Below are 12092 nucleotides of genomic sequence, written 5' to 3'. Positions count from 1 at the left end.
AGGCACTCTGAGGGAAATTATTAGTTATTAAAATACTTAAATATTCTCATATCATATTATGAGGTCAGTCATAGACATAATAATAAATACTTCATCTCCACTACTCTTATGTATAGGAGATAATTTCATACTTATTAATTAAAAAAAATAATATTAAAAGTTGTTTTTTATTTACCATTTGGTGAAAAAAACCGCCGTTTTAAATTTTGTATCAAGGGGGGGGGGGGAAGTTTGTACACTTATAGGAAATGAAATTCAGTACCAAAGATTGGGAGGGTACTGTGGGCTTGTTTTTAAAGTTATCAACCTAATTCTTTTTGTAGGCTCTCTTATATGACTGGATATACACGTATTTCTTTGAAAATTGAATTTCGGCACTTTCCTTCTAGGGGCTTGTGGAGCAATAGACCCCCCAAAACACTAAAAATATGAGTTCTGAACTTATTTTTAAAGATATCAACCTGATTTTTTTATAATACTTTTTTTAACATAACAGAATCAACGGACCATTACAGATTTTATTTTCGGACTTTCCTTCTAGGGGCTTGTGGAGCAATAGACCCCTCAAAACACTAAAAATATGAGTTCTGACCTTATTTTTAAAGATATCAACCTGATTTTTTTTACAATACTTTTTTAACGTAACCGAATCAACGAACCATTACAGATTTCATTTTGGGACTTTCCTTCTAGGGGCTTGTGGAGCAATAGACCCCCCAAAACACTAAAAATATGAGTTCTGACCTTATTTTTAAAGATATCAACCTGATTTTTTTTAATAATACTTTTTTAACATAACCTAATCAACGAACCATTACGGATTTCATTTTGGGACTTTCCTTCTAGGGGCTTGTGGAGCAATAGACCCCCCAAAACACTAAAAATATGAGTTCTGACCTTATTTTTAAAAGATATCAACCTGATTTTTTTTTTAATAATTTTTTAACATAACCGAATCAACAAACCATTACAGATTTCATTTTGGGACTTTCCTTCTAGGGCTCGTGGAGCAAAAGACCCCCAAAAACACTAAAAATATGAGTTCTGACCTTATTTTTAAAGATATCAACCTGATTTTTTTATAATACTTTTTTACATAACCGAATCAAAGAACCATTACAGATTTCATTTTCGGACTTTCCTTCTAGGGTGTAGTGGAGCAAAAGACCCCTAAAACACTAAAAATATGAGTTCTGACCTTATTTTTAAAGATATCAACCTGATTTTTTTAACACTTTTTTAACATAACCGAACTTGGTAACTTTTACAGATTTCATTTGGGACTTTCCTTCTAGAATCTAGTGGGGCAAAAGACATGCTGTATTTGTTGCAATTGAAAAACCAATCAATAACTAATAGTTTTCTTTTTTTACACTGAATACTTAATTTTTTTCAATTATGTAGATAGTTTTTGACTTTTTTTAATTTTTTAAAATTTGTTAGGATACATCATCATTTTTAGTCTTTGTACAGTATTTCTATACCAAGTATTATGAAACCTTAATCTAGTCGTCTTAATGTAATTTTTTTTCAGAATACTACATAATATTTGAATATGACTGTGAATTGATTCAAGCGCATTTTCATTGGACCCTAGAAAGAAATCAAAATCTGTAATGATTACCTAGTTCATTTATGTGAAAAAATTTCACATTAAAAAAATATTTTTAGTGTGTTGGGGATCTTTTGCTTCACTAGCTTCTAGAAGGAAAGTCGCAAAATTAAATCTGTAAAAGTTACCAAGTTCAGTTATGTTAAAAAAGTGTTTTAAAAAAATCAGGTTGATATCTTTAAAAATAAGGTCAGAACTCATATGTTTAGTGTTTTGGGGGGTCTTTTGCTCCACTAGTCCCTAGAAGTAAAGTCCCAAAATGAAATCTGTAATGGTTCATTAAGTCAGTTGTTAAAAAAGTTTTCTTTAAAAAATCAGGTTGACATCTTTAGAAATAAGCTCAGAACTCCTATTTTTAGTGTTTTTTTGTAGTCTTTTGCTCCACTAGCTCTAGAAGGAAAGTCCCAAAATGAAATCTGTATTGTTTCGTAGATTTGGTTATGTTAAAAAAGTATTATAAAAAAATCGGGTTAATATCTTTAAAAATAAGCTCAGAACTCATATTTTTAGTGTTTTTGGGATCTTTGCTCCACAAGCCCCTAGAAGGAAAGTCCCAAAATGAAATCCGTAATGGTTTCTTAGTTCGGTTATGTTAAAAAAGTATTATTTTTAAAAAATCAGTTTGATATATTTAAAAATAAGCTCAGAACTCATATTTTTTTAGTGTTGGGGTCTTTTGCTCCACAAGCCCCTAGAAAGAGAGTCCTAAAATGAAATCTGTAATAGTTTGTAGATTTTGGGGGTCTTGCTCCACAAGCCCCTAGAAGGAAAGTACCAAAATGAAATCCGTAATGGTTTCTTCAATCGGTTATGTTGAAAAAGTATTATTATTAAAAAATCAGGTAGATGTCTTTAAAAATAAGCACAGAACTCATATTTTTAGTGTTTTTTTGGGGTCTTTTGCTCCACAAGGCCCTAGAAGGAAAGTCCCAAACTGAAATCTGCAATGGTTCGTTGATTCGGTTATGTTAAAAAAGTATTATTGAAAAAAATCAGGTTGATATCTTTAAAAATAAGGTAAGAACTCATATTTTTAGTGTTTTGGGGGGTCTATTGCTCCACAAGCCCCTAGAAGGAAAGTCCCAAAATGAAATCTGTAATGGTTCGTTGATTCGGTTATGTTAAAAAAGTATTATTAAAAAAAAATCAGGTTGATATATTTAAAAATAAGCTCAGAACTCATATTTTTAGTGTTTTGGGGGGTCTATTGCTCCACAAGCCCCTAGAAGGAAAGTCCCAAAATGAAATCTGTAATGGTTCGTTGATTCGGTTATGTTAAAAAAGTATTATAAAAAAAATCAGGTTGATATCTTTAAAAATAAGGTCAGAACTCATATTTTTAGTGTTTTGAGGGGTCTATTGCTCCACAAGCCCCTAGAAGGAAAGTCCCAAAATGAAATCCGTAATGGTTTCTTCAATGGGTTATGTTGAAAAAGTATTATTTTTAAAAAATCAGGTAGATATCTTTAAAAATAAGCACAGAACTCATATTTTTAGTGTTTTTTGGGGTCTTTTGCTCCACAAGGCCCTAGAAGGAAAGTCACAAAATGAAATCTGTAATGGTTCGTTGATTCGGTTATGTTAAAAAAGTATTATTTAAAAAAATCAGGTTGATATATTTAAAAATAAGCTCAGAACTCATATTTTTAGTGTTTTGGGGGGTCTATTGCTCCACAAGCCCCTAGAAGGAAAGTCCCAAAATGAAATCTGTAATGGTTCGTTGATTCGGTTATGTTAAAAAAGTATTATAAAAAAAATCAGGTTGATATCTTTAAAAATAAGGTCAGAACTCATATTTTTAGTGTTTTGAGGGGTCTATTGCTCCACAAGCCCCTAGAAGGAAAGTCCCAAAATGAAATCCGTAATGGTTTCTTCAATGGGTTATGTTGAAAAAGTATTATTTTTAAAAAATCAGGTAGATATCTTTAAAAATAAGCACAGAACTCATATTTTTAGTGTTTTTTGGGGTCTTTTGCTCCACAAGGCCCTAGAAGGAAAGTCCCAAAATGAAATCTGTAATGGTTCGTTGATTCGGTTATGTTAAAAAAGTATTATTAAAAAAAATCAGGTTGATATCTTTAAAAATAAGGTCAGAACTCATATTTTTAGTGTTTTTGGGGGTCTATTGCTCCACTAGGCCCTAGAAGGAAAGTCCCAAAATGAAATCTGTAATGGTTCGTTGATTCGGTTATGTTAAAAGAGTATTATAAAAAAAAATCAGGTTGATATCTTTAAAAATAAGTTCAGAACTCATATTTTTAGTGTTTTGGGGGGTCTATTGCTCCACAAGCCCCTAGAAGGAAAATGCCGAAATTCAATTTTCAAAGAAATACGTGTATATCCAGTCATATAAGAGAGCCTACAAAAAGAATTAGGTTGATAACTTTAAAAACAAGCCCACAGTACCCTCCCAATCTTTGGTACTGAATTTCATTTCCTATAAGTGTACAAACTTCCCCCCCCCCCCCCCCTTATTTATAGGACTCCAAGTTAATATCGGAGGTGTTTTTTTTTGTCTTAATTGTAGATGTTAACACTAAAGTTAACACAATAACATCAAGAGAAAATGAGAATAAAAACTTACCATGATTATTTTTATTTCATTCAATTATCTCCTTCTAAATCAAACACATTTAAAATAGGTATTTCTGAAATAATAACAAAAAATCAACAAACTTTAGGAAAAAATAACAACAAAAACTTTAATATTATAAACAATTCATAATTTCTTTATTATAAAAGTTCTGTGTGCTTAACAAGCAAAGGTAATGCTACAAAAATAATACTTTTACATTAAAAATTTCTTTAAACAACAAAAATATATTTCTTCATTGAATGCTAATGTTGTTTAATTTTAAAGCCTTAATTTATTTATCACTTGAATCACAATTAATTTCAGTTTTCATGCAATTCAACAAATTCTGATGAGATGACGTTTTATTGTGCTTCGACAGTTCAGAGTTTGAGTAAAAAGATTTATTGCACAAATCACATGAAAATGGTTTCTCGCCTGTGTGTGTTCTCTTGTGTATTGTCAAATCGCCTAAAAAATATGCATATAATAAATACTAATGTTTATAAAGATTTTCTTGAGTTATTTTAGGTCAGGCCAGGTCTTGGGTACAGGATAACTCCACTTAAAAACTAACCCACCTTTTTTCAATTTATTTCACAAAAAAGGGAAGATGAGCGGGTTTTTCTTTGCTTGCAAAGGAAAACCTATTGTAAATGCAATAAAACGAACATGGATTATGATTTCATGATATTAAAGTTATGTATCACATCGTATTATAAACAGATTTCCATGGATATGAAAATGTACAATTATAAGTTTTAAAACCAGTTTTTAGCCATTGTTTTAATCTTATGATTGTACCTACATTTTTATATTCGTAGAAAACAGGATATAATACGAAACATGATTTTTCATTATGGCTTAGAACTGGTTCTAATCCAGCGGATATTAATCGGTTTCGAAGCTATACTAAAAGACATATTCCAATCTACCTGATGCTCTAAATGCTTTACCGCACTGTTCGCATGAAAACGGCTTCTCCCCTGTGTGGGTCATCTTGTGATAGTTCATGGGTGTCCAGTCGGTGAATGCTTTCCCACAAATATCACAGGAATATGGCCTTTCTCCTAAAAATGCATACGTAATTCTACACCGGTATTTTGAGAAGTGACGATTTAAGTGTTTTTATGCATAAAAATGAAAAATAAAGAAGAATTTACTTTTAACGCATTGTTGATGAGAAATATATAACTATAAGATTTATGATTTCTTTTACAACTTAAGAAAATTCGTGTCAAAATATTTTTTCTCTTCATAAACTAAAGAAAACCATTAAGCATTAGGTAGATTTTTGTGTATAATATATTTATGTATCATTTAAATAGATATTCATTCAAAAATGAGCTTTTACCTTACAGTTAAAAAAAGTTCGACTTAATTTTTTTTGCCAACTCATTAGAATTAATAATGAATCAATCAATGGCAACAAGAATGAATCATAAGGGGGGGGGGGGAGTGACACTTTTTGAAAACAAACTAAAAGTCAAAGGGACTTAACTAAATAAAGAGTTACAGCTCGGAGATTTGGCATGGCAGTTGCTTTAAAGAGGTACAATATAGAATTGTGAAGAAACGGCGGCGGAACCGCCACTCCCGCCGAAAACCACCGTTTCACGTTGAATTTTTTTCCCATTTTCTCGAAAAATTAGACAATTTCTAATCATCGGAGATAAACTTTTTTTTCATAAAAATTTCCCTTATACTTTCACTTAAAATTTTTTTCAAACATGTCAATAATAAAAAAATCGCAAGTTTCATAAATACAAGTGTCAAGTGAAAGTATAAGGGAAATTCTTATGAAAAAAAAGATTAGTAAAGTTCCTTTGACTTTCCGTTTTGGTTTCAAAAAGTGTCACTTCCGCCTCCCCCCTTTGTTAAACTTTGTAATACCTGTATGTTTTCTAATGTGTGTTGACAATTGATTTTGCTGTGCAAAACCTTTTCCACAAAAGTTGCAAATAAAAGGTTTCTCCCCTGTATGAGTTCGTATGTGGTTTCTTAGGCAACTCTTTTGGTTAAATGCTTTGCCACAAAAATCACACGAGTAAGGTTTGCTGTTGAAATGATCTTTGTTTTTGTGTACTTTCAGTAGATATGGGGAGGTATACCCTTCCCCACATAAATCACAAGGAAATGTTTTCTCGGCTGTAAGAAGAGATAAAGATATCATATAATAATGTAGGATTTGAAATAACCATTTTTTCAATAAAATACAAGCCTTAACAGATTTTTACGAGATATCAAACCGACATTCCTAAACGTAAACTATTCATTACTTCCCCCCAACTCTGAGCTAGCAACAATAAATAAAGAAGAGTAAGACTCCTAATAAGTGAATTTGGCCAATAGAAACACAGTGGAAGAACAGTCCAGGTATATTATTAGTTAGAAAGTGCACTGATTTTGGTACGACAGGGCAGAAGTAACTCATGATAACTCAGCTTTTGCTGTTAGTTTGTCATATCTAAGGGGGGGGGGGGGGGGGTTAATGCAACCATCTCGTAATCAATGTATAAATGGCACTTAAAATCCGAATTTTGATCTGAAATTGTGCATGAGTAATCCTTGGTAGGACTATTTTCCCTAAATCAAAAAAAGTTGAAAAAGTAACGGCTAACGGCTCAGCCGTTTAGCCGTTTTTGGCTATTTTTAGGGCAAATCTTCATAAATTACGTAGAAATCAACTTTTTGAAACATATTTTTGCTTTAAATCATGTGAAATGATACAAAAAAACATTTTTTAGATTTCTAGTACCAGCAACTTCCGGCTAGAACCGTTTGAAAACGTTTTGGATCGGAAAAGAGCATTATGTGGAGAGAGGTTTCGTGATGGATTTCGCTTGAAAATACCCAACAAATGTCTAAACGGATGAGCCGCCAGCCGTTAGCCGCTACTTTTCCAACTTTTTGTTCGATTTAGGGAAAATAGACCTACCAAGGATTACTCATGCAAAATTTCAGATCCAAATTCGAATTCTAAGTGCCATTTATACATTGATTACGAGATGGTTGCATTAACCCCCCCCCCCCCCCCTTATATCTTTATTCTTTCCTTGGCATGTTTGCATGTGCCTTCTCATGGTTCTCTTATGTTGGAAAACTTTATCACAAGTTCCACATTTATGCTGCTCAAATTCCTGCACACCATGAATGTCCAATTTGTGCGTTTTCTTTACTTTCTTAGATGTAAAAGTCAGGTCGCATAATCCACAAGGATAAACCTTCTCGCTGGGATCCTGGACGGATTCGTTGTCTTGGACAGTGGGCTGGCTTTCCTGTGCAGCCCTTCTGTCCCTCCAATGCACTGGTTGTTCAATACCATGAACCTTTTTCTTATGGGTTGCAACTTTGGATATAGTGGGAAATTTTAAGAAACAAATGTCACAATTAAATACCAATGGCAGGTGACTAATAATATGTCTTCTATAGTTGCTCTGATTATTGAATGCTCTGAGGCAAGTTTCACATTCATATGGATTTTCCATTTTGTGGATGTTTACTTTGTGTTTAGCTAACATGGCATTTGATGGGAATGTTTGGTTGCACAATCTGCAGGTGCTTTTTCTTCCTTTGGGAAAACCTTTTCTTTTCCTGTTGGAGACAGAAGAATCATTAGAAGATCCAACGGAATTGTCTAATTCATCTAAAAATAAGGATATTAGATGAATCATACAAAAACTGCTGTCCAAAAGTTTAAAATCAGCATATTTTAATTACAAACTTTCTGGTTTATATAGTTGCTACACTTCTTAAATGTTGAAATAAGTAGGATAATTCTAACATTCCCAAATAACCGATATGAGCTATACGTAGAACGTCCAAATAGTTACGAACTAACCCTCTAATTATAGAAAAACTCGTTTTTTATTATAAAAAAGATAAGCTTTAAGTATAATATATTTGTGTGCTGTCCCTAGTGGCTATAAAAAAGTGTCTCATCCTACTCCATGACTACTTAAGTCCAAACACTAAGGAACTATGGCTACACAGTCACACACACATTGTGTGCTGTCATAAATACCTTTAAATTCATTCTCCAATTCCATCTCTTCTTTAACCATTGGTACATCATTACTTTCTTCGTCACTACAAATTACATTAGATTGGATTAGCAGCACAAAGGGAAATTTTCATTAAGTGTTTCTAACGAGTTAGGGTAATTAGAGAAGTTATTCCCAATATTTTTCATGATAGACTAGTTTTGAAGACAAGGATAGATTGATTAGACATGAAATTAATGGATTGGAAACCATTATATCTTAAATTGTTCTCTCCCTTTATCTCCGGATCATATAACTAGGTATCCAACCCAACCTGGGGTAGCTCATGTTAAAATAATCCTCTTCAAATTCTTCCTCCTTCATACAGGTCTCGGGTTCCAGCTTTATATCAAGATCATCACGCTTTCCATTCTTAAAAATAACAATAATTTCGAGTTCAAAGTGCCTTTGTGGGCTTGCTTGGAAAACCAAAAAAAAATATTAGAAAGACTCAACTATAAGATTAACTTTATGAGATGGATGTTTGTAAAATATACGTGGATATCATAACATGAGATAAATTTTCGTCAAGTTAGGTTGCAATATACCCTCGCATTTATTGGTGGGGCGGGCCGTTTATCCAGTAGAAGGGGAGAGGATGGGGTAAAAGAGGGGATGGGGGGGATGATCGTCATTTCAGCCTGCTACAGAGTTCACTTTATTATAGAACATGAAAATCTAAGTTATAGTAAATCCATTCTTTATAAATACATGATTAAAATAACAATTAAATGTATTTTGGAAAATTGTTTGGAGTCGAATTAAACAAGGTTGCATTAAATCTTTTTTAAGTGTTGATGCTAAATTAAATTAAAATTACATTCTTGAATTCTATGAAGCAATTTCAATTTTTCTTACAACAAACATTGCCCAAAACAGCGGCTTTTAAGTTGCTCGCAACGTATGACACCAAAAAAGTTTCCTTTTTTCCTTTCGTAAGAAACAACTTCAGTTTTATCCGAGTCTTTTATTGTCATATAGGGTTTATAAACATAATGAATAATTTTATCACATAACAATTCACTTTAATATGTAAGAACAACATATAATACCTCTATGGTGTGTATAAGAAATAACAAACTATAAAACCTAACCTGATTATCTGTCTGAACGTTAGAAACTTGAAACTTCTTAACACGCCAGACCTCGACCTTAGAACTCATCAGACCTTCTTTCCTCTCCATAAACTCTTTTCTTTTTTCATCTTGCAAAGATTAGCAAGATTAGTTTTATATGATAAAAAACTCATTGTCCTTTCATGTAGAGACATACAAAGCCGACATAAAAAATAGTATTTCGTTTTGTAGCAAGCAAGTATATACCAACAATACATGCAATTTTGTTATAATTTTTAAAAAGAATAAAAGTAGTCATCAACACAACAAACTTTTTAGAGGCCAATGTTTTAGAGATCCTTGGGACCATAAAAATGACGAGATAGCCTCATTTCTTGATAGGTAGCAAAGGTAAAAACTAATGTGCCTTTTTGCAGAAAGATAAAAAGAAAATAATTTTCATTTTTCTCCTTTAAGTTAAAGAGTAGGGGTCTTTTTAAAAAAAAAAATCCTTTCAGCAAAGTAGGTATTTTTCGTCCTAATCAAATGATTCAAAGACATTTAAGCAAGGCTTACCTGAAAAAGTGACATAATCTTGAAAATTATTGATGGAATTATCGAAGAGATCAGTAGCGCTTACCAAAGGACCAACAACCTACAAGATTTTCAAAAATTGAAAAAAGAACGATTGTCAAATGCCTTGCATAGGTTAGAAAATTAAAATGAGATACCTAAACGGTGTGACAGTAAACATTGTTGTGATCTCGCAATTGTAGTATTGGGAAAACTTGTGAAGATTAAAATCTCTTTATCCTCCCAACCACATTTAAAAAAAGATAAACCACAGCTCTCCTTTGTTAAACAAAAACATATGTAATAAGACAAAATTTTCATCTAATTCTGTACCAAATTCATATTCCTATTGTTTGGACTACTTTCTGATTTGTTTCTTTATGTTGGGTCAGATATTGAATAATATCGTATGTTATTTAGACTAGGATGAAGCTTTTGAGTGTCATGATAATGATTTATTAGATATTATCAAATTTTCCAAACATATAGGTAAAGCATTTTATATACCTAGGTAATTGTTATTTTTTCTATGAATAATTACGCTTTTAAAAAAGACATTTCTCTTAGAAACCCTGTACAATAAACAACAACCCACTCTACTAACAAAAAAAACCTTACATGCTCAAACCATTGTTGTTCATAATTATTTGGATCATCATTACTTTTTACCAGAAGAAAAACCTTTTCGCATACTCTAATTGTCTCTGTGGTAGAATGTTTTGCAGCTTCCAGCTTCTCAATCAGCTCACTAGAAATTATTTACATCAATTTAAAGTGCTAAAATCATATCATATAAAGCACTAGGTAAGTCAAACCAGGGATCTAAAGGGATAAGACAATGGCCGATAAATTAATTTACATCACCAATGATGATTACCCCTTTTGTAGTTTACAATTAGTAGTTGAAACATTTGGACACATAACTTAATGAACAAACCCATCAAAATTCAATAAATGTTAAGCCATCAAATAAGAAAACGTTATTATAAGACTTTGGGGACTAGAGTAATTAACAGTTCAATGTCCCCTACCTCTCTAAAGTCAAACACAAGAAGTCACAGCCAGGGAATAAGTCAATTAGGTGACAATTAAAACATTTTCGTATATATACTAGAAATAACTTTGTTTAATTAAAAATAGTGATGGCAATCCGTCGAATCTTTGGGCCGGATTCGGATTCCGGATTCTTAAAAGAATCCGTCAAAAAAAAAGTGGCGGATTCCTCGTGGATTCCGGATTCTTATTTTTGGCGGATTCCGGATTCGGATTCCGGATTCTGGCAATATTTAAAAGGCTTTTTTAAAAAATTTAAAATTTTTTTAAAATTTAAGTGCTACATATGTCCTAAAAATTAATGTTTTTTTCTATAATTCACTTCCTTGAATTGAACCAGATTTTAAAAGATATATATAATGATGATAATCTTTGCCTTCAAAAAGGGGAAGTTGAAAGAAAAAACTCAAGACGCTAATTTTAGCCTACCAATTAAGAATCCGGAATCCGCTATTAAAAAACGGATTCCGGATTCGGATTCCAAAATTGGGCGGATTCCGGATCCCAGATCCGGATTGCCAAACCTAATTAAAAAATCCATCAAGTGTTAAAAATGCTTTACCTGTATAATTGTTCAGTCTTAGGTTGTGCCGTTGGGGAGGACAATTTCTCATCTTTTTCAACAGTCTCATGATCTTTTTCATCTTTTGGTTTATTCAGGCTAGTTTCATTGTCATTAGCCTCTTTGATACCAACACAAACTGTTTCATTTTCTTTACGCTTATTTCGAGTTGAATCTAGGTCTAGGTATTTCAGTGGGTCTTCCCCTGAAGTACCATCTGGTACATCCTCGTCACTAGAATAATCTTCGCCATTGTCCATACCATTTGGAATGTATTCATCTATTTCATTTGGTTCCTCCATCATCTTGATTAAATATCATGTTTAAAGACTGAACTAGGACTAATATGTCCATAAGTAGAACAAGCGCAGCATTTGAAATAAGGATTTTTCTATGATTGAATAGAATAACTTTTCGGCGAAAAATACCAGTTAAAGATTGATCTGACATCTAACTTTATAAATTGGTAAAACACTCCCTTTTAATAAGGGAATATAAGAAAAAAACTCTAGATTTTTTTAGTTTAGGTAATATCTTTTTATATATCAATGGAAATAACTTAAGGTATTACCTTTTGAAATACAGCAAAACTTTTTATTTCTTTATATACATTTTCTACTCT

At 32.2% G+C, this 12092-nt stretch overlaps 2 protein-coding genes across 2 annotated transcripts in view; both read right to left on the bottom strand.

Moving 5' to 3' along the window:
- Window positions 1-4300, bottom strand: part of LOC145332633 (uncharacterized) — a 27979-nt gene extending 23679 nt beyond the window's left edge. The window contains exon 1 of the mRNA XM_080177642.1: window positions 4197-4300. Coding sequence (XP_080033768.1) covers window positions 4197-4199 — 3 coding nt within the window. The 5' untranslated portion in view covers window positions 4200-4300. The remainder of the gene's footprint in view (window positions 1-4196) is intronic.
- LOC145332634 (uncharacterized) lies at window positions 4258-12092 on the bottom strand. The gene is made up of 11 exons (XM_080177644.1): window positions 12042-12092; window positions 11471-11775; window positions 10474-10603; window positions 9859-9937; window positions 9322-9431; window positions 8502-8599; window positions 8209-8273; window positions 7242-7830; window positions 6078-6334; window positions 5120-5254; window positions 4258-4655 (listed from the first exon to the last, which is right to left on the bottom strand). Exons 2-11 carry the CDS (start codon window positions 11773-11775, stop codon window positions 4480-4482), a joined length of 1944 nt encoding a protein of 647 aa, XP_080033770.1. The 5' UTR covers window positions 12042-12092; the 3' UTR covers window positions 4258-4479.

Source organism: Acartia tonsa, chromosome 11 (genome assembly GCF_053477335.1).
Source record: "Acartia tonsa isolate MP-2025a chromosome 11, ASM5347733v1, whole genome shotgun sequence".
In the NCBI taxonomy this organism is placed as follows: Eukaryota; Metazoa; Arthropoda; class Copepoda; order Calanoida; family Acartiidae; genus Acartia; species Acartia tonsa.
This window is presented reverse-complemented; position numbering and strand designations above follow the sequence as displayed.

Bases quoted from the DNA above. Each gene is read 5' to 3' on its own strand.
- LOC145332634 (XM_080177644.1), bottom strand. From the start codon at position 11,775: ATGATGGAGGAACCAAATGAAATAGATGAATACATTCCAAATGGTATG. The intron at 10,604-11,470 runs GTAAAGCATTTT...AATAATTTCTAG, and splicing joins AAGACTGAACAATTATACAG to TGAGCTGATTGAGAAGCTGG. The intron at 9,938-10,473 runs GTAAGGTTTTTT...AAAATCTTGTAG, and splicing joins AACAACAATGGTTTGAGCAT to GTTGTTGGTCCTTTGGTAAG.